The 27,988-nt window shown below is 36.5% G+C and overlaps 2 protein-coding genes across 3 annotated transcripts in view; one reads left to right on the top strand and one right to left on the bottom strand.

Moving 5' to 3' along the window:
* Positions 1–27,988, top strand: part of FBXL13 (F-box and leucine rich repeat protein 13) — a 260,635-nt gene that overhangs the window by 104,369 nt on the left and 128,278 nt on the right. The window contains exons 10-12 of the mRNA XM_039848951.1: positions 13,876–13,928; positions 18,014–18,114; positions 26,906–27,035. Coding sequence (XP_039704885.1) covers positions 13,876–13,928; positions 18,014–18,114; positions 26,906–27,035 — 284 coding nt within the window. The remainder of the gene's footprint in view (positions 1–13,875; positions 13,929–18,013; positions 18,115–26,905; positions 27,036–27,988) is intronic.
* On the bottom strand, positions 164–27,161 carry LRRC17 (leucine rich repeat containing 17). Of its 2 annotated transcripts, XM_039848959.1 has the most exons (5): positions 26,976–27,161; positions 17,595–17,748; positions 11,043–11,953; positions 4,674–4,829; positions 164–1,005 (listed from the first exon to the last, which is right to left on the bottom strand). In XM_039848959.1, the coding sequence occupies exons 3-5, from the start codon at positions 11,812–11,814 to the stop codon at positions 608–610; spliced, it is 1,326 nt and encodes a 441-aa protein (XP_039704893.1). In that variant the 5' UTR covers positions 11,815–11,953; positions 17,595–17,748; positions 26,976–27,161; the 3' UTR covers positions 164–607. The 2 variants fall into 2 exon arrangements, with proteins under 2 accessions (XP_039704893.1, XP_039704892.1); XM_039848958.1 differs by lacking the exon at positions 17,595–17,748.

Below are 27,988 nucleotides of genomic sequence, written 5' to 3'. Positions count from 1 at the left end.
TGACAATTCTCTTTGGGTCTAGCTTGAGGTTTTGCAAGAATCAATAAAGAGTAGATAAGAATTTAGGTTTACCAGGACCTCATTTGGGAATGCACAAGAATCAGAAATGGAAATTTATTCACTGTATAAGCTGACTTACAGAAGAAAAAAAGTGGGGGTGGGACAGAGAGGAATGACATTTTATTATTACTAAGCATTTGTATCTTTCCAATTTGTCATGTTTAGGTATGTACATGCAGCTATCAAAAGGCATGTAAAAATGAACAGTTTTTTTTATTATTTGCAAAAAGCCATAAAAACATTTATACAAGACATTATGAAATTCTAATACCATCATTAGGACCCAGCTTCTTTGGGTTATCAGTGTGGCATCATCACCAAAGGTCATTCTGCAAACAGTCAGGCAAGCAGGATGAGCATATTTCCTTGATTATATAATTGGCATAACAACAACAACAAGAACAACAATAATAATAATTAAAGAAACCTTCTTTCAGCTGGATAACCCTGCATAAATAGGCAACACAGTTAATCAAAATGTAAACATACAGTTTCCTGACACCATATAGCAAAAATAAAACTAGTTGTGACCAGAAGAATTTCTACGTTACCCCACTATAGTGATTCTTACACTTTGTTTCTTTACTGTGTGATCCCTATGTATTTTTTCCCATTCGTCATCTTCCGTATCCTGGTCAAATATTTCAGGGTATGCTGGTAATTTATCTTTAGGACATTCTTCATAGTAACTCCGAACATATTTTCCCACAAACCACCCTTTGTATTCTTCAGGCATTTTGCATTCCAGGCCATGATAGTGAACGTTGTAGTGGTGCTTTAACCAGTAGTAGAGGTAGTGGATGCTGTAGTCACATCTCCAAGGGTTATCTCTGAGCCACAAGAGTTTCAAAAAATACAAGTCTTCTAATACTCCATAGTCAAAGTTTTGCAGGCTGTTGTTTGATAAATCTAACTCTTCTAAGTGTGTGAGTCCTAAAAAGGCAGCTAGAAACAGAAAATATTTATTAAACCAATGAGTAATTGGGTTAAATGCAACTGTAAGGCATATTATAAGGACAAATATAAATTAAAAATAAGAGACTTAATTCTTCCTGTTGAAAATAAAGGAAAAGATTTCCCTCCCCTCCTTTTTCACAGAGTGCTTAAGAAAACTTGTAATAAGTACTTTCTTCTCTCTTTGAAATGTATACATATCCTTTAAAAGAGTAATGTGGATTTTTGTCAGATTTATGAGCCATAAAGGTCTTTTCTCAAGGAGTTGGGAGCCCTCTCCTTGAAATGTAATCATCAAGAAAGATAGCACTCCTATCTCCCAGTTTCTGTGGGTCAGTAGGAGCCTTGCTCCAAGTCGCAAAACTACTTCTTGTCATAAAGATAGAAGTTTGTTTTATTCTTGACAAAGCCAATTTGCTAACAGAGTTGGTCACCTTAATTATGAGGTAAAGTTATAATGAACTGTGTGCGACAAATGGTGCTGTCAAGTCCTCTTATCTAAGGACTAGTTTTCATTTATCTTGAAAACATGTATGCATTGGGTTGTATCTGCCTGGTTATATAAAAGAGTGAGATTTTGTTCTGTCTTTGCACTCTCTTAGCAGATTGCCTGTGACGTGCATCGCACTCTGGTTCTATGCTTATTCACTAATAAAAGTTTCTTTCTCTACTACCTTTCTGGAGAAGACTTCTGTGTTGGGAGAAGAAAGCTTTCCCTTTTATTAAACTTACCAGAACACAATATTTTATATGAAAAAAAATCAACTTTAAATTAGCTTTCTGAAAGATGTATTTTGGGCTCATGTGCATTTTTTATACTCACTGGAAAGATGCCACAAAAAAAGGTATGAATTAGGAAAATATTTCAAATATAAGATGTGAGTGCATAAAAAATGAAAAATGACAAATGACAGCTCCTTAGGATATCACTAAACTCTGAAAATGCCCAGAAAACAGCCTTTTCCCAGATTAGGAGGAGGGAATTATACTCTTGTAGTATCCAAAAACAAAACAATTTTATCAGCATTTTGAAAACATCTGTCCATTTTGGCAAACTATGTTAGCTATCAGCTTTGAATTAATATGTATTTAATTCTGCTAGAGGGTGGATAATTAAAATAAATATCAAACGCAACACAAAATAAGACAACGAAAAGCTCTTTTATCCCCTTTTCAGAGTAAAGAAATCTAAATCTAGATTATTCCTATTTCAGTTGACGTGAATCGACCAGGTACCCTAGAATTTATGTCAATCCTAATTTCAAATACTTTGTTCCTATTTCAAACATTTTCTCATTGCTGTTTTAAAATACTCTTGTTGGAACATGGAGTGTCATTTTAAATTTGGAAAATTTGCTCTCATACTAATACCATCAAGCATTTTCATATCATTTGTTCTCAGACAAAACCCATAATTCCCCCTAAAAAGCATTCTTCCTATTTTGGTGCAAAGCAAATAATTGGGGATGCAGGTTGGGGGAGAGCAGGGCCTGGGGAGGAGCAAAAGGTTAGCCCTTGTAATGATAGTTCTGAAGATAATGCATTTTTTCCCCTATTTGCTAACATTCTGTGAGTCAACAATTTACTTTTCTTAAAACAAGTCAGTCCTTCAGATTGAAAGCAAGTGTAAACATTCCTAGATTTTATTTTGAAAGCACTGTAGTTGTTACTTAGACCATATGTATCCAGGCACTTTGGAAAGCTAGTTTTTATTTGCTTTTTAAAGTAGGTAAAACCCCTAACAGGATATCTTCTTTCCCTTTTCTGCAATAATATCTAGCATTTTATGAGACTGTTATTTATACTTTTTAAAGACTGGCAGATCTCACTGCATTTGTATACCTACCAGCATAAGTTGTTGGCAGTGTTTCATCTCAGAGGTCCAGAAATACAGAAGGTCTTTTATTTGAAAACTTCTTTAGGTCATTTTGACTTATTTAAGTGCCGAGATAGTTTTTGTTCCAGAACATAAACCAAGAAAAGTGGTTGGCATTTGGTAGGTGTTTAATAAATATTCGTTAATGTGGAAAATACTTTCCTGGGACTGAATTGAGCAAAGGAGAAAAAGAATACTACTGCTGATAACAGAGTTTACATTGTGCGTTAGCAAGGAAAACACATTGAATAAACAAGATTAAAAGGCCTTTAAGAAATCCCAAGGATGGAAAAGGAATCCTCACAATTATGAGAATTTAATAACTGTTGAGGGGAAAATACCACTAGAAATAAAACAAGCCCATTTTGCACTATTATCTCTCTGCATTGTCTTTTTTCATTTTTCTCTAGCTTTCTTTACAAAATGTAGTTCTATCATAACTAAAATATTATTGCAGCATTATACACTACTTTTATGTTAGACCTAACATTTAGTCTCTTTAGAAATAACTCTAGAACTTGTTTCCATGGATACTTTTGATAGTTGGTAAGCTAAAGTCAGAAGGAAATCAGGCTCTTGCCCAGAGACCTGCAACACAGCATGTCTTGTGGTTCTTATGGAGCAAGAGAGGGTTCCCACCTCCAGAGGCTTCACCTTGTGGCCTGGCTTTGTGGACTGACTACCAGTGACGCCTGTACACTAATACGGTGATTGCTTCATTTGTGAGAAGGGTGTCTCTGCAGTATTCTTATTCACTGTGAAATGAAAATTGCTTTTGATCTCACAACTTAAAGATATTCCCAAGTTTATACTCTGTGTATAGACCAAGTGTAGCATATTGTCGTTCCCTGGGGAAATTTGTAACATTATGAATTCTTAATATTTTAAAAAGATATTCTTAATACTAAAAATATGCCTTTATAGCTCTAGAACATTAATTTTCAATTTTCACTTCTACAATGTTAAAATCTTAATGTTCTATTAATAGTATTAAGTTACCATTAAGAAAAGCTGAAGAAACAATTGTACTCAAAATATAATATTAACATTGCATTATCAATAGTATTACTAATCATTTTTATAGACAGGACTTTTCAAATTGAAGTAGCACTGTGAAGGCACCTATATTATGTACGTTACAAATCTGATCAATATTGCAGTAATTCTCAGTTCTTTCTAAATACAGTGGGTTTACTTAACCTACCACTCTCGTTTTTATAGTTTGTCAGAGGCTTTGCTTAGAAAATGAAGAGATTTCAAGGATGAAAAAGAGAATTGATCTTGATCTAGGATTAGATAAAATATGACTGGCTCTGGTTACAGCATATGTTACCTTAACTTATGAACTTGGTGCTTAGCAGATTTTTCAAATTTAATTTTAAAAAGTTGTTAAAGTCCTACTTTAAACAAGTTGGGACTTAATGGCTAGCAAAGAAAATGCCAAGTCTGAATTTCCTTTTAAAAATCACTACAAGTTTAGCATTTTATTGACCATTAGGCACATATTCTTATTTTTTATTATATTCTATAAAACACTCTTATTTGGACCAATTAAATAACTGTTGCTTACTAATATATAGTATTACATACTTCATAAAGCAATGTTTTGGAGAACATTTCTCTGAGTGCCAAACAAATTTTATTTTAAGCGCCATGTTTACTTTGAATTCGCACTTCTTATTATTTAGTTTCTTTAAAATGAAGTTGTATTTACTATAAATGTTGCTGTAGAAAAAAACAGAGAACATGTTACCAGTTTAAAGGGCTATTCTGTGGAACTTACCAGGGTCTATAAATTCAATACCATTGCTGCTAAGGTTTAATTTCTTTAGCTCATGAACATCTTCAAACTCCTTGGGTCGAAGTTGGTTGATTTTATTGTATGACAAGTCAAGTTTAACAATATCTGGAGGGATGTTGTTTGGAACTTTCTTCAGCTCTGGAAAAATTAAAATATTCAGGTTATCAAGCTCTCCTCTCACCATCATTTACTCTATCACTCTTACACCTGTGTGATTGAAGAGTCATCTCTTAAAGATAAAGGGAAAAGGGATATCTAAAGCCAAAGAACATATGTATGAATAAGGCTTAGCATGTGCTAAATTCCGCCAAAGCCTAGTGAACCAAGTGCGTTATGCTTAGAGGAGCAACTCCTTGCTCAGCTGTTCAGAGAAACTTCCTAGAGGCAGCTGCAAGAAATCAAGGGGAGAAGAACAGGTAGCACATCTCAGTTGGCTCAGTCATCAGGTGAAGTGGTGGGTTCACTCTTGGCTATCCATTAGAACCACCTGGGAAGCTTTAAAAAAAGAAAGCTAAAATGAAACAAAACAAATCAAGCCGTTCTATGTGTGTCCCCTCCCATTCCCTTACCACTCTCTAGGAGTTTTCACTATTAATTATTGCCTCTTTGATGCATCTTCATTTTATCCCCCTCCTCAGGCTCATTCTGTCAACAAATAGGCTCAAATCTTTCCACCCTAAAAAACAAACAAAAAGCTCTTGAGCTTGGGGACCCTCAAGCTGTTATCTTATTTCTCCTTTCCTTGGATGTTACAATTCAGGGAAGAGTAGTTTTGGCTTGATGCCTCTGCTTCCTCATCATCCACTGATTCCATGAATCCTTGTTATTTAGTTTGTACTCCATCATTCCCTGGGGGTACAGCCATAACCGAACTCCCCAGGAACAACAATCATAATAGTGCTACTGCAACTGCCGTTGCTGCTGCTCCTGATATAGGAAAATCCTCTGGAGAGGAATCCAGGTTATTTTTCACAAGTTAATAGGAAATCAAGGTTCACCTAATTTATCTCTTACTATTTATGTTTGTTTTTAAATCCTGCTTTTAAAAAATATGAAGTTTTTATATTTTATATTTTAGCATGATAATTGCCCTTTCTTTTAATCCTTAGCAAAAATATTTTGAAGAGGTTGTATTCCATTTTAAGTAGGGCAAATGAAGCCTATGAAGAGAAACAAACCTGTTCCTACAAAAGAAATTCTTTGAACTAGGTACAGTAAAAAAAAGTTTTTGGAAGGTGGTCTCCATAATGCCCCTTTCAGTACAGAATAATTGAATTGCTGACAATTTCTTCTAAATACTAAAAAAAACCCCACCTGTTATTTATGATTTCTTAACCCATAGTATATTTACTTTCATAAAGACTCAAGTTTATTTTTTCCCTACTTTTAACAGCTCAGAATCTATGGTCTTTAATAGGATGGTGTTGGTAGTTTCTTCTTTCGTATCCTTTTTTTTCTCTTAAATTTGCTTTCTCTTATTGATGGGATCTTAGGGTTTAGTATCAATGTGCAGGAACCGTTCTAGGTGCTCTAACAATTATTAAATGACAAGAACTCTATGAGCTAAGTACCATTATTAGCCTCATTTTACAGAAGAAGAAACTGAGGCACAGCTTGCCCACAGTCACATTCCTAGGATTTAAACGTAGACATGCTAGCCCCAGAATTTATGCTTCTAACCACCACGCTCTGCTGCACATTCATGGCACTTTTCTGTTTCATTTATGCTCTTGCACCTGCTTAGAATCCTCAAGCTTGGCACATAGGGTCAAATGGGCGTTGGGGAGTACCTAGGGTAGAGTCAATTTATTGGGATGGCCATGAGACCTTTTTGGCTCTGTATTTAAAATGACATCTCCCTGCATTCAAGTGGGCAATAACAAGAATAATAATAATACCACTAGCCCCTGCTTTTTCTCAATGGTAGTTATCAACAGCAGACATAGTGTACATTTTACTGATTTTTTTTTTCATTTTTGCCATCTTCTCACCATGGAAACTTCATAAGGGAGGCTTAGGACAATGCCAAATATGTCATAATAAATAAGTGGTATGTGGTAGACAGCTTTTAAAATGGCACCCAATGATTCACTCCTTTGTGCAAACCTTTCCTCTTGAGTAAGGGCTGAACCTAGTGACTCGTTTCTAACAATGGAATGCAGCAAATGTATGGAATGTCACTTCCATCATTAGGCTACAAGAAATTGTGACTTTTGTCTTACTAGCAGACTCTCTTTTGCTAGCTTTGATGACTCAAGCTGCCATGTTGGAGAGGCTCACATGGCCAGGGATTAAGGATATAGCCTCTGGCCAACAGCCAGCATGGAACTCAGGCCCTCAGTCCAATAGCCCTGAAGGAATTGAATCCTGCCAACACTGATATGAGTTTAGAAGAGAATCCTTTTCCAGTTGAATGTTCAGATGAGACTACTTCCCTGAATGCTGGTCAACATCTTGATTACAGCCCTGTGAGAGATCCTGAAGCTGAGCCATGTCTGGTTTCTGAACCCACACAAACTGTGAGGTGATAAACTGTGTTGTTTTAAGGCATTAAGTTTTGAGGTAGTTTGTTAGGCAGCAATAGATAACTCCATGGTAAATAATAGGAGTTCATCAAATGTTTATTAAGTTTAATGATTCAGGAATATTGAGGCTGCTTGTAATAACAATGCTTTAAAAATTTCAGTGATCTTATTTCTGTCCTCTGATAAGACATTTTTCTGTTTGACCTAAAGTTGTGTCTGCCAACATACTGAAAGGTGAAAGATTTTAAAACTTGAACTTATTGTAATGTTGCAACAGCGAGATAATCCTCCCTTTAGTATCAGCAAGACCCTAACTGGAGAGCTGTATTGTCTCTTGGATACTACATGTAAACAAGGAGATAGAGATCCTAGTGATAACTGAAAATCAGAGGCAACCAAGGACAGACAAAAGAAATAATACCTTGGCATTTAGCATTTAGAATAATTATTGAGAATGACTGTGACATCTTCTTAGAGGGCATTTAAAGACAGAATAGAGTTTTATTTCAAAATAGCGAGGATCCCACCTCTTCTCACTTCCTCTGCTGCTACCACATTGGTCCAAGCCACCTTCACCTCTTGTCTGGATTATCCTAATAGTGTCCTAAAACCATGTGATCCTGTTAAAACGTAAATCAGATCACGTCATTTTCCCAGGAGACTTCCCATCCACCAGACGGCAGAATCCTTCACTCTCTTTCCATCCCACTATGAAAAGAAACCCAAGTCATCACCAAGGCCCTGTAAAGCCAGTAAGGGCATTGGTCTTCATTATCATCAGGGTCAGCATCTCCTAGATTCTGGAAAGCCACCTGTTTATCAGGACTTACTTGCTGAACCCACATCTGCTAGCCTGGATATGAGGGTAGATGACAGACACCTCCTAAGCAACCACTGTAGGACAAGCTAAAGTGAGTTAACCACAAATAAATGGATAGAAAAAAATGTTTATGAGAATACCCTGAAACCCAGCTTAAGCAATGTGGCAGACCTATGGAAGCTGGAAAAAAGAACATGAATTGCAGAACCAACTTTGGCATGGTGAGCAGCAGCCCTGGGTAAAAATAAGATACACAAATAATACCAGGAGATACAAACCAAAGCCTTTACTAGTAGTGTGGCTTAGAAAAACATAGAAAAATCTTATTTGTTGTATTGATGAGTAAAAACAGTTCTTTAATTCTTCTACCTTAAACTTGAATGAGAATTGCAAATACTCATGTAAAGTATGTTTGTTTTTTATAAAGATTATATAAATACAAATTTTCCCAGGCCAGAAGTCAAATTTGGTCAATGTCCCATCTCTAGACCAAGCACCACATCGTTATTTGTTGCTACTCAAAATTCTTGCTAAACCCTTAACAAATATCATATTTATATGATTTTCACCCCTGACAAAACTCGCCCCTCCCCCAACGAAACTTCGTTGATTTTGAGGAGGAAACTAGGAAATTTTCTCCATGTAATTTCCCATTTGGTCGTCAGCACTGTCAGAACTACTATGAAGGCATGGTGGTAGTAGGTAAAGAGACATAAATAGGCCTGTTTATTGCAAATAAAAATTCTTAATTATTGTTCAAACCAGCAGTGAAATTAACTTCAAAGGCAGCTGGGAGCAATTTATGGGCATAATCATCCCCAGCCTTAATCTTAGAGGTAAATAAATCCTTTTTAAAAAATGGTCAATTATTCTGGTAAATGTGAAGCTAAAAAGCGGTTTTAAAACTCCAACTGTCATGTATTTTTGGCAAATCGATTTGCCTCAATATGGCACAAACATACTTTCAACTAGTTTCACATTTATTCCCTTTGAAAGACTAAGTTGTTGGCAAAGTGCCTGTTTCCCTGTGAATAGAGCTATTATTTCTTTTTTCTTGCTGTCAGATGTTTAAGGCAAAAATAGTGATGTTCCCGGTCTATGTGGTCAAATTGAGGTAAAATTCGCACATATTAGGTACCTTACGCACACCATCTGACTCATCATCCATCAGCTGGGAAAGTCACAACTTATGAGTTAGGGGAATATGTATTCAGGTTCCCCATGTGTGATCAGGTGCATGGTGCACAGAGCCTAAGGAAGGGCTCAATACAGGGAGGAAGCATCTAGAAATCTGTTATAAATTCTTGGTTAATAGATGTACCCAGAATCTTGAAGGAAGAGATGACATTGCATGGTGGTCAGTGGCTTGGGAACTGCTTGGGGACTCCCTGTGTGATTTTAGAAGGGCAACTTACTTCACACCTCAGTTTCCTCACTTATACAATGAGGATAATAGTACTTCTTTTAAAGCTGTGAGGAATAAATGAAATAGTGCATGAAACTGGGCACACCAAACATCTTATTAATATCATTGCTAGTTCTATGCTTGTTGGCATGTTTTAGGCTTCAATCTCAGCTTTGAAGTTTACCTGTGAGACCTCTGCCAAGTGCCTGAACCTCTCTGAGGATCATTTTCCTCAGCTGTGAATGGGGATCCTACTACCTTCCTGGAAGTTGTGTGTAGAGTAACTGAAACATAGTAGGTTCCCAGTTAAAGAACACTCTCTTAAATTTATAGTATTCCAGAATGGCATTTCCCAGGTTACAATGCTGTAATTGCTCTGTTATGGTTTTAAATTATATACAGTTCACAGGGTGTTGTAATAAGCAAACTTTCCCATGCCACCACGGCTGTGGTGGGACCTAACCAGGTGCCACTTTTCAGAGTCAGAGTGGGGCAAGGTTTGAGCATGACTTTACTCATAAATGAACAAATCTGAACAATGAACAAATTTACTTCTGGCTCAGTTTGCCTGCTTCTTCATCATCAACAAATTCCTGCTTATGGTTCCCTTGAGAGGAGCCAGAGCCTCCATGTTCCTCTTAATCTTCCCTTTCTGCTCTTAAAGAAACAAAACAAAGCAAAGCCTCTCAAAATAAGCAGAATGAATGACACTGTACTCTATAGGATCCTAAGTCAATGATATCTGGCCTTAACTTAATATTACAAACAAGTTATTAATCCATGCCAAAAATGAAACATACGGATGTTGTCACATGGCTTGTTATCTTAGGGTTGATTCACAGTCCCAAGGCCACGCTTTGGGAACATCTTCACTAACATGTCAAGAGCATTACCAAAATCTCCTTTTAGTTTTTTATTTCATGATGTATCCTGTATGTGCAAATCTTGCACAGTACTAGCCCCATATTGTGTGGGATATAAAACCCAGTAATGATTTTTAGGAAGTAGGTAATTAATATTCTGGAAAGATTTCCTTAGTCTCAGAGTTCTTGGATTAAATACTTTTAACTTTGTTTTTTTTTTCAATATTTTTATGTTTTGAGGACAATTAAGATATAAGATGTTAGCGAGTATTTATTAAAACCTCGAGATTAAATTGTAAGAGCTACAGATACACCATCACTACATCCTGCTTGGCCTCCTCTGACAGTGCTCTCACCTGTCCTTTTCTGCACATCGGTTTCCCTAGGTTATCACGTCCCCATGGACATACACCATTTTGACTTTACTTGCTGTTAAGTCAGGTTACGTAGATGGCATTTGCACTTGTTTTCACACCCACTGGTTTACCTACATAAATTAAGTTACATTTGATTTAAGATTAAAGGAATTCCTGCCCTCTTCTAATGTCTCCTAAATCACCAGTCGTTTCGAGTTTGGACTCCAGAAAAGCTTGGATAAATTCCATTGTCACTGGAGAAAGATTTCCAGTGGAAGTTACACCAGAAATTCTAAGACATGGTGGAGTGTAGGGTGGGTTATGAGATCCAAAGAGTATTTTAAATCATCCATGAAAATGAAAAAGTAAGAAACTTACAAACCTTTTCTTTTGCAGTCCAGTGTTTGTATGGGAAACACATAAATGTGGCAAAGAGAAGAGTCCACCTCAGGCTTGATGACAGGGGGTCTCCCTGACACTTGGGGTTTTGGGGCTAATTGGTCTTTTTCTTCTTCGTTACATAACTCTTCAGATTTTATCTGCCGCAGTTTTTTATTTTTTAGTTCTTGTGGGCTTTCGCACTTGGCGTAGTTCCCCAGATTTCGGTTCTTTGGAATGTGCAACATTGAAATGAGTGTTTCCATGTCACAAGTACAGTGCCAGGGGTTGTCGTAAAGGCGCAGGTAGCTCAGCAGAGGTGTATAAATAAACACTTCCTCAGTCAAGATTTTTATCTGGTTATGCTGCAGTAAGAGAGTGGTAAGTTTATTTAAACCAAAGAAAGTCTCGCTCTCAATTTTGGAGATCTCATTCTGTTGCAGATCCAAGCTTTTAAGCTTTTTAAACTTGGAAAACATATTGTTTTTCAATATGCGGATCTTGTTTCTTGCTAAAAGCATGTGCAGCAAATCCTGAGGCCAGCCAGGCAGCACATAAACTAGTTTTCTTTCTTGACAATCTAAATATTTTTCGTGAAGATACATGTACACTTCGCAGGGAAGGCCTGGTGCGTAGCGTTTGACCGGGTTGGAGCCTCTCCTGCCCCCACCCACCCTGCCATGACCAGCTCGGTTTCTCACACCCCCGGGGCTCGCCTTGCGGAGCTCGGAGGCTTTACAAAACAAGAGCAGGATTATGATGGTTACCACACGCATCCTGACATCCAGCTGGCCCCAAGTGCTTAGTGTGACAGATGCAACAATGAAAGAATTCCTTTGAAATCCAAGCTTGAGTAATCTTAACTAAGATTGCAGATGGAGAACCTGGAGATCCAGCTGAGGTGTGGTGGAGTCCCTAGGTTGCAGGAGAAAAAATATTCAGTTAAGGACCACTGTGAGCAAATAATATTATTGACAGATAATAGCAGCTTTTTTTTTTTAAGCAAGGACATTCCAGTTAATATAAAGGCACATACAGAATAGTGGTGTATAGGCTCAGCACCCTTGTACTTGCTTTGTTTAGAGGCTCAATGTTTGGGCCCTGAGTTTGAATCAAGGCTCCCTTTCTTGCTTAACTGTGTGACCTTGGGCTAATTATTGAACTTCATCTTCCGTATCTGTAAGATGGAGCTGAGGATAGATACCTCCAGTATTGTTGAGAGGATGAAACGGACCATGCATCTAAGGTACTTCACAGTGCTTGGTCCAGAGGAAGTACTCCACAGTGTTAGGGCTAACTTAGCATTATGAAAACCGAAACTTGTAGTTTATCATCATATTGGATTCAAGAAATTAATGGGATTCTCCTTACAGCTTTGAGATGTGCAAACGAGAGTAGGATTCCAATGGTTGTCTTCTTGAGCTTATTTTTTTTCTCTCCTTTACAGCCTCCCAATCACAATCATGTTGAATGTGTATTCCAGAAATGCTCAGGGTAAATTGCAACTGCCCTTGTTATCTCTTGTACTCCTTGGCTCAAAGATCACCTTTCAGTGAAACTTCCTCTGACGGCTATATTTGAAGTCACACTCCTTCTTAGCTATTATATTTTTAGAGGAATGTATTTTTTCCTTAGTAAGTATTAATGATGACTTCCAAAATCTGCATGTTTAAAAGAATTGTTTTCATTGTTTTTAATCCTGCAGGTGGTTTTGGTTTGCATTTATTGCTTAGGACATAGTCAATTCTTGGCAGAGGAAGAAATGTCCAAAATGGATTTATAATTAATAACATTTCTGTTGCTATTACCCAGGGCCTATGTGGTTATGAGTGGCAGATGTGTTTTCTATTCAGTGTAGCAGTGTGAATGCTAGAGTCACTCCCTAGCCTGGGGTTTTCCTGCCTGATGAGGTCCCTTCCACCTGGAATACCTCCCCTCTTCTTTGTCTCAAGCATTCCTCCCATGCACTGTTCTGTGTCTCCTCTCCTAATTACTTCTCTTCTGTCTCAGATTGGGGGTCTCACTTCCCCTCGGTCAGGACTCAGAGTGCCAACTGCGTATCACTTTGCCACTCTTTGTCTTCCTTGCAAGATCATAAGCTGTGCAGTTGCCTCTGTCCCAGACATTTTCAAGGCACTTGGCCTTTCTGACCCTCTTGGCCTTTCTGACCCTCCAATCTCTACTTGCAATTCCTTGTAAATTGCATGTAAACCTAACCTAAACATTTTGTCAATTATTATGCTTACTGAATTATTTATGATATGCATGCTGAAGTATTTGGGGGAAAGTATGTTTTGTTTGCAACTTACTTTAAAATGCATTAAAAATGGATTGAAGGATAGAGAGATGGATATACAACTGGAAAAGTTATGAAGCAAATACTATAAGACATAAATTGCAGAATCTAGGTGGTAGGTATATTCATTGCACAATTCTTCAGTTCTCTCAACTTTTTTGTATGTTCGAAAGTTTCCATAATAAAATGTTAAAAAGAAACAAAAAAAATGAACAAAAATTCATGCCACAAAAAATCAGGTTGGTTTTCTTCAAGTGCTTTGAGCTAAAAGCTCTAAAATATACTGTTTTTCCCAAAGTAGTATTTTTTTTCCTCTTCTTTCTGTAATCCTCAAACAATAATAAACATGTGTATATATTTTAATTTTAAAGCCAAAAGAAATCTTTTTCTGGGAAAAGAAACCATATACTTAGAATAACTTACTTGCCGAGGTTTTTGTTTGTTTTCTAATGAATACATCACTTTGAATGTAGGATGGAAAAACTTTAAGTTTAAACATTTGTAGTAAGTTGTTTAGTGATGTGTCACTTGTTTGATCTAGGCTTCTGTAAAAATTTGCAAGAGCTGAATCTCTCTGACTGCCCAACACTCACGGTGAGTATAAGAAGCTTCTTTTATTGTTGTTTACATAGATTGGAACTTGCTACATTGGAGTCCTAATACACAGGGATGTTGCCAAAATACATGCCTGTGTGCTCATTTAGGATTAAATACGGAAAAAAAGCAAACTATGTTTAACATTGGCAAGAAATTTTATCCCATTTATATAGTGCTATTATTAATCCTGTAGATATATGTCCAACGTTGGAGTCTCTGGAAGGTGGAAACTATTCAACAATTACACAAACATGGACAATATTTATATTTAAGGCCATATGTATAAGACAGAAAAATTGAACCCAGCAGGAACAATAGGCTCATTTACATGGTCTTCACTGTGGTGGTGCCAAAGAAGATAGAAATGAACATGTATCCCTAGCAAGCTTCTTTCTGGTCCCTTGTCATCTACCTCCAATCTGTCTTCAACTCCATGAGCACATTAATACTGTTTCTAAAAGGCAGATCTGGCCATTTCACCTCCATCTTCCATCATATATACATCTGCAGTATTGGATAAAGCCATCTACGCTACTGAATAGAGTCAAAGCTCTTTGACATTACTGTATTTTGGAGACCCTCTGTGGTCTTGTATATGCCTCCCTTTCCAGCCTCATCTTGGTCCAAATCCTGCATACTCATTAAGTTTCCGCAACCACAAGCTGCTATGATTTCTTTGCTGCATTTGCCAAACTTCTTGCTGTTTCGCCTTTGTTCAAGCAGTGTTCTTTGTTTGGAATACTCTTTCCCTTAGTTCTCTGGGGCTGCTTTCCTCTTTGGCAGGCTTTCAGGCTTACTTTAGGCACCGCCTCTTTTACTAAGACATCACTGACTCTCAGGGCTTGGTTCGCCGCTGCTCCTCTGGGTTCCTGTCATAAGTAACCTTAATCTCACTGATTCTGCCTCCTCCACTAGCCTAAGAGACCCAAAAAGCAGAAGATGCATCTCATTTTTTGTGATAGTCATAGCACACAGCGCAGACCTTGCATAGTAAACACTCTATAATATTTTTTTTTTATTAAATGAAACTATATAGAGATATCTTGTAGGTAATAGACAACATTGGTTAGAATTTGAGATTCTATCTTGGGTTGACATCTCTATATAAGTCATACATATATAAGCCAAAAGTAAGTAAGATCAACCTGGAGAGAGAGAAGGTATGAGGAAAGTTACCTAGGATTGAATGTTGGGAATGCTGACTTTCAGGAGGAGGCAGAGAAGAAACAGCAAAGGCTCTTAAGAAGGAATAGTAAGAGAAGTAGGTTCAAAACAGAGAGGTATCACAAAAGGCAAGAGAGCAAACAGTTTCAGAAGGAAGTGACGACAGTGAGCAGGTAAGAAAAGGACCAAGAAGTGCCTCTAGATTTGAGAATTAGAAGGTGACTGGTGGCTTTTTCTAGAACAGTTTCAGTGGGATATTGGGGCAGAACTCTAATTGTAGTGAATTGCAAAGTGGACAACAGGTAAGAAAATGAGGCATTAGGTATAAGCTTGTCTTTCTAGAAAGTAGCTAAGGGGATGGCAGAAGGAAAATAGAGGCGGGGAAACCTGTTTTAGGTTTATAGAGGCTGGTGGAAACTCAGTTGAAGCAACTAATGGAGCAAGTCCCTTAGGAGACAGCAGACACTAGAATGAAGGGCCTGATTGTGTCATGTCCCTCATTAAGCTCCAGCTCCAGGGCATAGGTGAAAAGACTTCATGAATTGGCTCTTGATTGCTGCCTTCCCAGTCTCATTGTTATAGTTCTTTCTTTCAAATTTCTACTCTATTTCATTTTTTGTGAATATTTTTTGTACTATGTTAATGATATATTTATGTTCATATATAAAGGTATAGAGGGAATTCGTATGTTATAAAATATAGATGTTATAGATATTTAAAAACAAATCAAGTTTCAGTTTTTGACCTCAGAGAGCTTCAGTTTTGCACTTAAATAAAAGATCATATTCTTTAAAGTTAGCTTTCTAATAGGAAAGTCGGAAAAATGCCATCTGCATTGAATTTGCGAACATCAAAATCTGTTTCAGTTTTGGAGTCTAATAATTTACAGGGCTGATAATTTTATCCAACTACACTTTACTATTGTTTTTCACTTCGAGACAGAGACTGGGAGACATGTTTACAGTTAAGGAGTTGAGTAATATTCATTCAAAAAGCTTTGATTTCTAAGGAGCTTGCCTTGTGAATATATTACATTGAGAAAGATTGGAATGCATTGTGGACAAATTACAATTCATTCTGCAATCTATCATTTTTGCATTTATGTGCTCTAATATTTGCGGATTGAAACTTGAATTATTTTAAATACTGAGAGTAGGAGTCGTTTGAATTTTCTTAGGACAGAAAAATGCAGAGAATGATTTGCTCCCTCGTGCCAAAGGAGATATCAGAACCCTCTATGATAAACAAAGCATATTCCAACTTCCTTTTCCTGGTCCCCAAATTTTCATCTTCACCATGGCTATCTCTCTAAGGGTGTATAAACTGACACTCTATCCTCTTCTTGCCCCATTTCATTTGCATTTTTGCCAGACTCTTCCAACAGGTGTGCAATCACTTTGATATTTGATTGGTACCATAACTATTGTTGAAGATAGATTTTGTTTATATTAAACTATAATGCTACCATTATGGTCGTCCTTTCCATTTCTGCTGGGAAAATTATACTGTACACTTTTTATCTATCCATGTAAATCCAAATCCTACATTTCGGTGGTGGAGCATCTAGAAAAACTGCTGGCAGAGTGAATGCAGTGGCAAAAGTGCAGTGCTTATTGAAAGCCCTGCACTTGCACTCATGCGACATCGGCACACAGATCCTTTCCAACAGTAGAACTGCCGTTTTACAACTTAAAAAAGAAACTTGGGTTCTTTTTAAGGCGTGGTTTGCTGCCCCTATAAATCATCCAATTCCTGTCTCATGTGATAGGAGCTTGATCTGCAAGATTTTGTTATTTTTAGTATATCCATGACTACAAGTAATGGTTAGGAATAGAATGTTAAACATTGATGATCCTGCTGAAAATAAACCTCTGCCATCCTTAGTGGTGTTTAGGGTGACCATATTGACCATATAGAATTCTTCTCCAAACCACATCTCCCAGCCAAGTGACAATTTACTTCTTCCTGCAATGACCTATTCTTTTAGGACCAATGTACCACAAATATTTAAAACTAGCTGACCTCTTCAGTGTTCTTGGGGAGACTCACCAACCATCATTAAATAAATAAAAACCTGCTGCTACTCATTCTAGAGCATTTAATAAATAGTTGTATATAAATATGAGAAGCAGCTCCATTGCAATATAAGCTTACAATTCATCTGGTCTTGGAAATGTCATTTTAGGGTTCATGCTTGAAATCAGTATTTTCTGTCTCTCTCAGGTAAGTCACATCTTTCTTTTGTACCTCAGTTTCAGCTCTTTGGGGGATAGTTGCTTGAATTTTTGAGATTCTCCCCCACAGTACTCCTAGCACTGAAATTTTGTCCAATGTGTATATAGCCAATATTTTACTTCAGGCTGTCTAAAACTTGCCATAAATTTGGTGCAAATCTGTTTAGCTGTTTTAATATATTTGGTAACAAAACCACAGAAACTTAATTACACACACACATGCATATACATTTATATATAAATATAGATGTAAATATGGACTCACTTTTAATGAAGTCTAATTGAGAGCATTTACTATTCTTGTCCTTCATAATAATTTCAGTAAATTTAAAAATTGATCCATTTTTAATCACTTTCATGCATCTGAAGTGTTTGACACTTTGAAATTTTAGCTCAAATTTCCTGTCACAGAGTTGAACCTGTAAGGATTCAAATTTTAACGTAGTGTCATTGTGATGAAATGGGACTTTATTTTCAAAAAAGAGGAAAGGGAGGGAGTAATGAAGCTTCAAGCAAAACTATCACCTTCTATTTAATTTGATTTACAACTAATATCAAAGAATACGAAGAGGCCAGGTCTTGCATGTACATTTTTAGAGCAGGGAGAGGGATGATAGAGAGATGATGGGGGAATAGCGAAGCCTGTTAGACTTTGATAACATTCTTCCCTCTGTTTTTATGCAGGATGAATCAATGAGATACATTTCTGAGGGTTGTTCTGGAGTCCTGTATCTCAATATATCTAACACAACTATCACAAATAGGACAATGCGACTCCTACCAAGGTAATGCATGTTTATTTGTATTGCACAGAAGTGTACTGGCTTACTCTAGCATCCTCCAAAGGAAGTACTCCTTTGCCAACACCCCATCACTGGGGCACCACTATTTTGATAACAGGACTGCTGCTTTCCAGTCCCCAAAGCTGGTGCCTATCCTCTCCTTCCTTGGTGGGCCCAGGTTGAATAATTTGTCCTCTGTCTTGTGTCACTCTTGAAGCAAAGTGTCCAGTAGCTTGAGTTAGGCTCTGCTGTCTCTTGCTGGTCCCCGCTTCCTGAGCAAATTCTAGTCCAGTGTCTAGGACTTCTTTACAACAGAACACCAATGTCCTATTTCCTTAGACTTTGAGCACTGTGTCCCAGATCTCCTGTTGCCATGCTCTGGTTACCTATGGAACCCCCAACCACTACTGATTGTTTTTCCATCTGTGGACTGTTGACAATCCTGGACACAAATGTTGCTTCTCCTAAGCCAGCACTTCTTTGGAGGAAAAGAAACTGAAGAACACAAGACATTGTCAAGAGTTGATAGAATATTCAAATTTATCACAAATTTATGTCATTCAATTGTTCTTTATTTTCACCAAGGAAAGACTAATCAGGAGAAATTCAATGTATTTTCAAGCTACTGTGAATGAATAAACCATTTTAGAGACTACAACTGTTTGAAATTCTTTGAAAAGTAACAGGGAGGCCTTTGGAAGAGCTTAAACAGAGAAAATTCTAGGTAGTAATTTTCCTTATCTCTTCTCTCTAAACATTTTCTGAAAATGTGTAAGCCTAAAAAAAGTGGTAAACCTCTCATTGGAAGCTTGGAATCAGCTAAAACGGAAGTATACTACACCATGAAATATGGCAAACAATACAAATTAGGGCTTTATTTATTTTTTTGTTGATTGTTTAGACTTGAGAAAATGAAGAAAACAATTAATAAAGCAGATTAAATTTAAAAATGTATCCTGTTTGTAGCTACAACATTGTTAATAGCATAAAAATTGAGGAAATATTCTTTTAATGCCTGAAAACTATGATCTCATTCAGCAAAAAAATTCATTGACCTCATTGATGGATGAGTGAAGTCTGACCATATGTCTTTGATTTTTTCACCTTTGTTTTATTCATCATTGTAAATGAAAATATACCTATTCCTAGTCCTCATTTTTTGACCTTTATTTTTATTTTGGGTTGAAAACAAGAAATACAACAGAGTAACAGATTTTATTTTTCCTTCACGCATATGAAAGAAGACAAAAGTATTACCTACATCAATGAGTTTGGCGAAAGTCAGTGAAAGTTTTGTGTGAGGATTGATTACATGGAATTGATAATAGAGTATTATGTATTTTATTATTATTTATGAATTGTATGCTATACATTTTTAAATCTTCAAAATAGTAAATGTAAAATAGGTGTACAAATTTATAGTAAATGTATGTACATTTATATGCATACATTTTTTTGAAGTGCCAGTAGAAATCTACTATGCTAACAATTAAAGATAAAATAAATTAAGAACTAATTTATATTTTTCCAATAGTTAGTCTCCCCATCAAGAACATAGTATACTTCTAAAATTTTTTTTCAAATATTCTTAAATATTTCAATAAAATTTTGTTTTCTTCATATGGATAATTTTATGGAAGTTATTCCTAAGTCTCTTTTTAATTGCCATTATGAATGGTATGCTTTCTAATTATATTTTCTCATTATATTTTCTGAATGGTCATTTCTGGATGGATATAAAGTACAGATATCTTTTTAACTTTTCATTTATATGATTTAATTGATTTCTTTTATAACAAAAAAGTTTGGCTATGAAATTACCTCTAAATAAGAACGTCATATTATAATAGTGACATATTAGTCTCCTATTATTATCAAGTTTCTCTTAATTTATTTTAATGTTATTTTCTATATACTGATTAATAAGTAGTATGTTTCATTATAGATTGTAGCATTTATTCACATAAAATTATATTCTTTATCCTATACAGTCACCTTTGGTTTTTTTTTGCTTGCGCTTTTGTGGAGTAATGATGTATTCCTGTATTTTTAATCTTTGTGTCACTGTATTTTGGGTTTGTCTTTTACATGCAGCATGAAGCTAACTGCTATTTATAAAATTTTCAGTCTTTCCCTTTTTAAGAGGGTGATTTAAAAGACTACTATTTCTTATCAAAATTGAGTGTATAGTTTTATTTTTGTCATCTTGCTTTATGTCTTTGATTTTTAAAATTTATATATTACCGTACTCATCATTTCTGCTTTTTGCTATATAAACTGTGTTGTTTACTTTTATAATTTGAAGGTATTTTAAATGTATGTGCACATTCTGTTGTGCATTCTAACTAGTGGCTATTTGCATGTTTTTAAAGAACCTACTTTAACATGCTTTTCTCTGTCAAAGTCATGATGAAATGATGACTTTGGCTCCCCCTGTGTTAGACAAAGATCTAATACACTTTAATTCTCCCTTGAGATGCTTCTCCAATTCTGCTCCCCTAAAGCAGATATTAACACATATTAATCATATTGAGCATAATTTTTGTTAATCATTTAACTTCCCTTTTAATATTCATTTTTGGTGTTTGTACTCAATATTATAATTGTATTTATAATGATTATGCAGTCCTAACTCCAGTTTTATCATTCACTGATGGTCCATTGGTTCCACAATTTCCTTATTCTTTAATTTTGATTTTGATTCATCCTATGATGACTAGAATATAGTTTTAAAACTCTTTACCTGGAAAGATGTGCAAGTGTTAGACTTTCAGCTACTGTTTTCTGAAAGTGACTTTCTATTGTCATTTGTCTTGGAGGATGAATCACAACTTCTTTTGGTGTATAGTTCTTGAATCATATCTCTTATTTTATCCTTAAAACCCTACAAATGTTGCACTTAGAGATTTCTGGTTAAAGAGAATCTAAAGCAAGCTTAATTTTTTGTTCTTTTGTTGTAACCTATTTTTTTCTGCCAAGATGCTTGCAAGAAATTCCTTTCCTCTGAGAAATTAAAAAAAACTTTCCAAAATTAATTATGTTCTCTCAATTAACTTTCCTGGAACATAGTAAACCTTTTGAACATTAAAACGTAGATCTTTTCTCAGCCAAGGAAGTATTTTTCTCTTTAATGCTTCTATTCCATTTGTTCAGGTTTTATCTTAAGAATCCCCTTTTATATTTAGATCAAATTTTTATTTCTGCCCTTCAAAGCTGTCATCTTCTCTCTTATCATTTTTATTTCCGAATACATTTCCTCAACATACTGCATTCTCTATATCAGTAGAGCTCTGTTCTGTTTTTTCATATGGGTTCTGCTTCTTTGTTTTCCCATTTTGGCTACCCTTCCTTGTCTGTTTCTATGGACTAAGCAAAGCTCCTCCCAGTCTTACTAGCATGGATTTGTATAGTAGATGTCCAGTGCCATGGTCCTGAGAGGGATTCAGCTGCAGGCCAAATTTAGCCACAGCCTGTGCCCCTCCATGGCCACCTGTTAAGATTCAGCAAGCAATCCACAGATGTCATGCTTATAGTTGCCTCAAGAAACCGCACTAGAAACAGAGGCCAGCTGCCACTAGTGTGGCTCAGCAAGGGGCACAGGAATCACAGAGGACACAACTGGATGTGGCTTGGGTGGGGCCGTGAGTTGGGAGGGATGGGGTTTCAGGGAATCCTCTAGGCTGAGTGACCTCTGTTATCCAGTTTGATGACGTCTCAGTTATGGTGGCACTGAGTCTGCACACTAGGAAGAGGGAGGGCTCCACAGAGGAACAATGGATACCTCCATCACTTCTGCCCTGGAGGAAGCCTCACCCCTAGCCTTCACTCCAACAACTCAGTGTCTCCCTGTAAGTCTCTGGTGCACCCTGAGCAGCTGACCCAGTGCCGGTGCTCAGAGGGAGCGAGTCTGTCACTACAAAAGTTTAGTCGCAGTTGCATCTGCATTAAAAGGAACACCTGCCGCTGTCGTAGCCTCTGTGCCACTCGGCCACTCAGGACAGGCAGCCTCATGTCTTTACCACTTCATACCTCCTACCATTGCAAAGTGATTTCTTATTTCTCTCCCTCGTTGTAGGGCTTCTGTTCATCTAGGCCCCAGGTGACTCTGCTTGCTGTTTGTTCCGTGTTTTCGTCATAACTTTGATGTGGTTGCAAGAAGAGATGAACAAGCCTCTATCATCTACACCATTTTGCCCAGTCTCTCGAGAATTTTGTTTTGATTTTAACTTCTAGTTCTTGCTATTGAGAGGACATTTAGGATAAATGCTACTTGATATTGATGTTTTCTGTCACATGAAAAAAATGTACAGTGGCTTTCTTATCTATGAAAAAAATCACATTTCATAATGAGTCTCTATTTTTGCTTGTTTTTCATTGTTTCAAACATGCTTGAGTATGCAAAAATGTTCCTTAAACCAAAAATAACCAGAGAAATATTATTTGTTGCTGCTGTCATTCCCTCTTCAATGCCTTTAGTGTTTCTTTCCAAAGAAATCATTTGCCAGAAGAAATATGTAATTTGTTTGCCCTTCTGGCAACATTGACTTGCCAGTTTTTTATTTGAATACTTTCTTCACTTCTTTGGGGACTTGTTTAGTTTTCTAAAGTTGAAAATGAGGGCTGCCCACAGCTTATGCCCATTCCAGGACATTTTTTGCTTCTAAATATTTCCTGAATTGCACACTTTCCATTTATTCCTATTGCCACAACCTAGGTGGCACTCTCAGCACCTCATTTGGAATAGCACCCTGATGGTTCAGCCTCTGGTCTCTCTTCCTTCAATCTGCTCTGCCCTCTCTGCCATAAGTATCACCCTGGAACAAATAGTCTTATCATGTCTTTGACATGCTTAAGGTCTAGATTCTTCCCTTACTGTCCTTTAACATAATCTGATCAAACTTATCTGCCCAGGTTTTCTAAGTCCCTAATTCCCATCATCTGATTGCTACATACTTCTCTTTCTCTACAGCTGGAATGCCTTTCTTTTTCTTTGCTAATCCACAGCCTTTGCACTTCAAGTCACACCATTTACCAGAAGTTCATGGTCATTTCTCCTTTTCCTGAATTCTAATAGTAACATTCACTCACTTATTCACCATGTGTTGATCAATTACTATGTGTGAGGCATTCTAGGCATATAGCGGTAAGTAAAGCTATTATGATCTTTGCTCCTTAATGGAGCATTATATGCTATAGTGGCATGTTGTCTCATTATTTTTCATATAGATGAATGGATCCTTCAATTGGCTTGAAAACTTCTTTTTGTCAGGCACTCTCATATTATATGGTCTCACCAGTGGCCTTCAGAATGGGGCAGACAGAGGTAGCTGTTGCCTTGACTGGAAATCATCAAAGTCTACCCTGAAAATAGGTCAAAACACTGCCTTTGAATTTTCTGTAGAAATTCTATTATCTGAAAAGAGTCCAACACTTGACTCAAAAGAATCCTCATGTAAATCCTCTCTTTTATAGAGTAAGCCTATGTCTTAAAAATACATTCCTTCCAGTTGTAACTGCCTCATATATTGGAGATCTAACACAGAAGGCCTCAATTCTTTAATGGAAAAAAAAAAAAAGCCAGTAAACTGGAGAAAAAATTCTCTGTAGTTTCTTCAAGAATCGTGAAATCACACAGAGAAACCATCGCCTTACATAAGAAACAGTTATCAAAGAATTAGAAAAAGATAAACTCAGACAACAAACACTATCTAGGAGAGGAATCAGAATTATCAAGTTGTTTCTGGATTGGGAAAATGATGAACCATTTTACTCTTGTAAGGGACACATTTCTTTGCTAAAATTTAGAATAAAAAGTAGGAGTATTGCATAAAATTTGCCAAATGCAATTTCACTGTCAAATGATACTTTCCTCTTCCCCAGGAAAAAAGTATCTGCAGCCCTATAAATCCCTAGAAAGGCCTACAGGGCCACTAAAGATTCCTGTGCTTTGCTTTCAAATTGATGATTCTCATGAAGTTCCACCTCAAGAGAGCCATCTAGAGACTTTCAATCTGGGAGTCATTTGGTCTAATGAATATCTCTTTTGCCAAACCCAATATTCTTAACCTTGGGTGGATGTCCCAAGGAGACCAATGATAAAATTCAGAGGTTCCATGAATTTTAATGGAGAAAACAAATCTCTATTTTACTAATCTCTAACTGAAATGTAAGTTAAAAATTAGCATAGTAATAGTAATCCCCGGAACTCTCACCCATATAAATTACAAATGTTTTCTTATCACAATTATTTTCTTATTATAGTTGTTACAAATATTTCAAAATATCATTGGCACTCATCACTACTTCAAAATCATAGTAGTTATTAGATCTCTACTAGATCTTATTTAATATGTTAATAAAGATGCACATATATTATTTCACTCATTTGATTTTCTAAAGCATCTTGATAATATTTTTCAATGTAATTGGCTGCTTTTGTAATTTTAAGTATTTTCTTTTATGCATTAATAACATTATGCTGACAAAGATATATGTCTGTATATCTATAGGTATCTGTGACAGACAAAAGTTGAGAAATCCTAACTCGATTCCTACTTTTGGTATTGTTAATTGATCACGTGGACTTTAAGAAATTGATCAATAGGCTTGAATCAGATTTAAATAGATTTGAATATGCATGATTTGTAAGTTTCATTACTAAAGTAAAAGAAAGACTAATTGAAAATGGGATAAGAAGAACAGTCTGCAAATGATTAGGCAATGCATGAGAGGAATAAAAACTACATCAGAGACTATCAATCTCAACAGAGTTGTAACCAATTAAATACGTCATTACCACCATGGCCAAAATGAGAGTATAGATGCAATGCGAGGACCCCAAACTCTTGAATCAGTCATTTGCACCACCCTTGTCAGATGAGTGTTTATTCCATTAAGTGAAAGAAGATAGTACAAACTCCATAAGAACAACTGATATGTTATTATTATTTTAGGTAGTAGTTGCAATAATAACAATATATATTTTAAAAAGCTTCTACCATGTCTCTGCTGATTTTAATCATCAAAAATCACCCTCAATATAACACTATTACATCCTCGTTCTCATTTAATTGTCACACCTTTAAGAGGAAATTGCGGATAGGATTATACCCATGTTATAGATGAGAAAACTGAGTTTCAGGAAAGCTGGAGGCCCCACAGTTGGTTAGGCTTGAAAAAAAAAATTATCATCTCCACTTAACAAAAGTGGAAACAGTCTGTGAGAGGATAGGGAAGTTGCAGTGTCAGGGCTGAGATTTGAATCCAATTTGGTCAGATTCCAGAACCTTGAGTATTTTCCATTGTGTCATGCTGCCTGCCTTACTACTCCTTTCTCCAAATCAGAGGGCTGTTAGAAATGACATCCCCTCCCACCCCCGACCCCATCCCCAGAAACTTGTACTTCACTCAGTTGACTCACAAGGATACACTCCAGGGAAAGAAAAATAAAGCATTTCCAAAACTTTGGCAGAAGTCTTAGTTAATTAAATGGCCCTAGGAGAGGGGATGTGTCTTTGGGATGTTAGTGCTGCTTTTTCCTTTATGGCCCTGCCTACCCAGCCACTGGGGAATCCAGAAGGCATCCCTCTCTGTTCTGCTGAATCTCTGGGACACAGCCATTACCGGAGAGAATGTGTGATCTGAACCAAATGATTTGCTATGGAATGGGAATCATTATATCATATAGATGTGTTTTTTAAATTTTAGTAATAAACCTGATTAATGATCAATGCTTGCATATCTTATTTACCATTTTTGTGAAGGTGAACTTTATTAGTCATTGTGGGCTTTTGAGGGACAGAGAGGCATCTTTTTCCACTCTTGTTCTTTTGCTTTCTAATTTGCTGTTAAACTGTTACAGATCACGAAACAAGAGCATGCTGTTAATTCCATTACAAGAGCAGGCAGTAGTGGGAGTTCTTGTACTTTTAAAAAATGCCAGGCTTAGGAAGGTTTGGAAAATTGTCCACAGAGTATCCTCGAACTGTGAGCCCTTGCACAGTAGTACAGACTTGCCTAATTACCTTCTTTTTTTTTTTCCTGGAAGCTCTCATTTTGGTCATGGTGGTAATGCCATACTTAATCGGCTTCAACTCCAGTGTGATTGATAGTCTCTGAAGTAGGTTTTATTCCTTCATTTGTTTCCCACTCACTCGCAGACTGTTCTTATCCCATTTTTAAACTCTATATCTAATTGATATAGTCTTTTTTTAACTATAGTAATGAAACTGTTACAAAATCATGCATATGCAAATCTATTTTTTCAAACCATTTGCTTATCATGTCCATTTTAAAGAGCCTGTAATGTTTTACTTTGCCTCCTTTCTGCCCAAATCTTCACTCTCATGTAACAGTTAATCGCCATTTAAATGTTTACAAAGGCTTTGTCCTTCTAGACATATTGCACATTGTTTTGGTGAGCCAGCAATAAAACCTAAATGCAACAATAATGAAAACTCTATAACTTTGTTTTCAAACACAAACTGACTTCCAAACAATATGAATACACCAATCTTCCTGCCCCCAAAGCTTTATCTTAATCAGCTTTCTTAAAAATCTAGGCAAATGTTCTTTATTTTCATTTGACATGTAATTAGGCATTATCTGATATGCTACTGCAATCTCCTTAACAGGAAGAGAATTAACAATAAAGTTTAACTGTTGAATATCTGCAAGGAGAAAAGATTAATTTACAGTTTTACTTCTCTTTGTCATAGCAGCTTAAGAAAGATGTGAGAAAACAACTATAGTCACTTACTTTCCTTCCTCTCTCTCTCTCACCCTGTCTTTTCAGGCACTTCCACAACTTACAGAATCTTAGTTTGGCTTATTGCAGAAAGTTCACAGACAAAGGTTTACAGTACCTGAATTTAGGGAATGGATGCCACAAGCTCATCTATTTGGACCTCTCCGGCTGCACCCAGGTTTGTCTTTCAGTCTTCTCTTCTCTGCAGCAGGCGGGGAAGTCCTATGGAGGACGGGCTACGTCCAGACCTCATGTTATACTAACACTGTGCGCTCTGCACGGACTACAACACGCTTTTCAGAGGTTTTAAATTACATGGCCACAGCTGCTTAAATTTCCCTCAGGATCGCTACTATAGGCTCTTGGCTTCCTTCCAGTGGAGTGTCACAGCCACAAGCAGGCAGAGCTCATTGGATGATGAAACAGACCACTTCTCTGTAGATACTCTGAGCACAGTTATAATACCAGAATCCAAATCTTGAAAAATTTAGAGTTGCTACCAAGATGCAAACAAAAGAAAACCTTTTAGGGGGAGAATTTGCAAAGAATTTCCTGAAAAGTCAATTAGCTCCCTTATGGGCTTTCAAAAGTAAATAACATTGGGTAAAATGCTGCAAATATAAATATAAATAAGGAAATACAACAAAGATTGTAATTTTAAAAATTGCATTCTATCCTTAGAATAAATAACATGAAGATTTGAGGTCTACATGGGGATATATTTTAATCTGAAAAAACAAGATTAAGCAAAACTGGGCAAAAACTAGGGTGGAGTTGTGGAGCGTTGGGCACGGAATTTTGGAAATAGGTGCTGCCTCAGCGATAGTTTCTTCTGTTCTATTTTGGTAGATTTAAGTCATAATTCTTTTAACTTCTTTTCTCCTACCTCTCTGCATATTTTATTGATATTAGTATCATAGTATGTTCATCATTCTATGAGAATAATATAATAGCACGAATTAGAACTGGCTGAAATATTATAATTACCATTTATTGAGTTGTGACTATATGCCGGGCACCATGTTGAATGCTTTACACTGATCGAATTTATTCCTCACACAAATGCTGTGTAGTATGTATTCATTATGTCCATTTAGATGAAGAAACCAAGGTTCCCAAGGTTGCACAAGC

This window comes from Pteropus medius, unplaced genomic scaffold (genome assembly GCF_902729225.1).
Source record: "Pteropus medius unplaced genomic scaffold, Ma_sr-lr_union100, whole genome shotgun sequence".
NCBI classification, from domain to species: Eukaryota; Metazoa; Chordata; class Mammalia; order Chiroptera; family Pteropodidae; genus Pteropus; species Pteropus medius.
The sequence above is the reverse complement of the archived record's forward strand: the minus strand, read 5'-3'. Positions and strand labels throughout refer to the sequence as shown.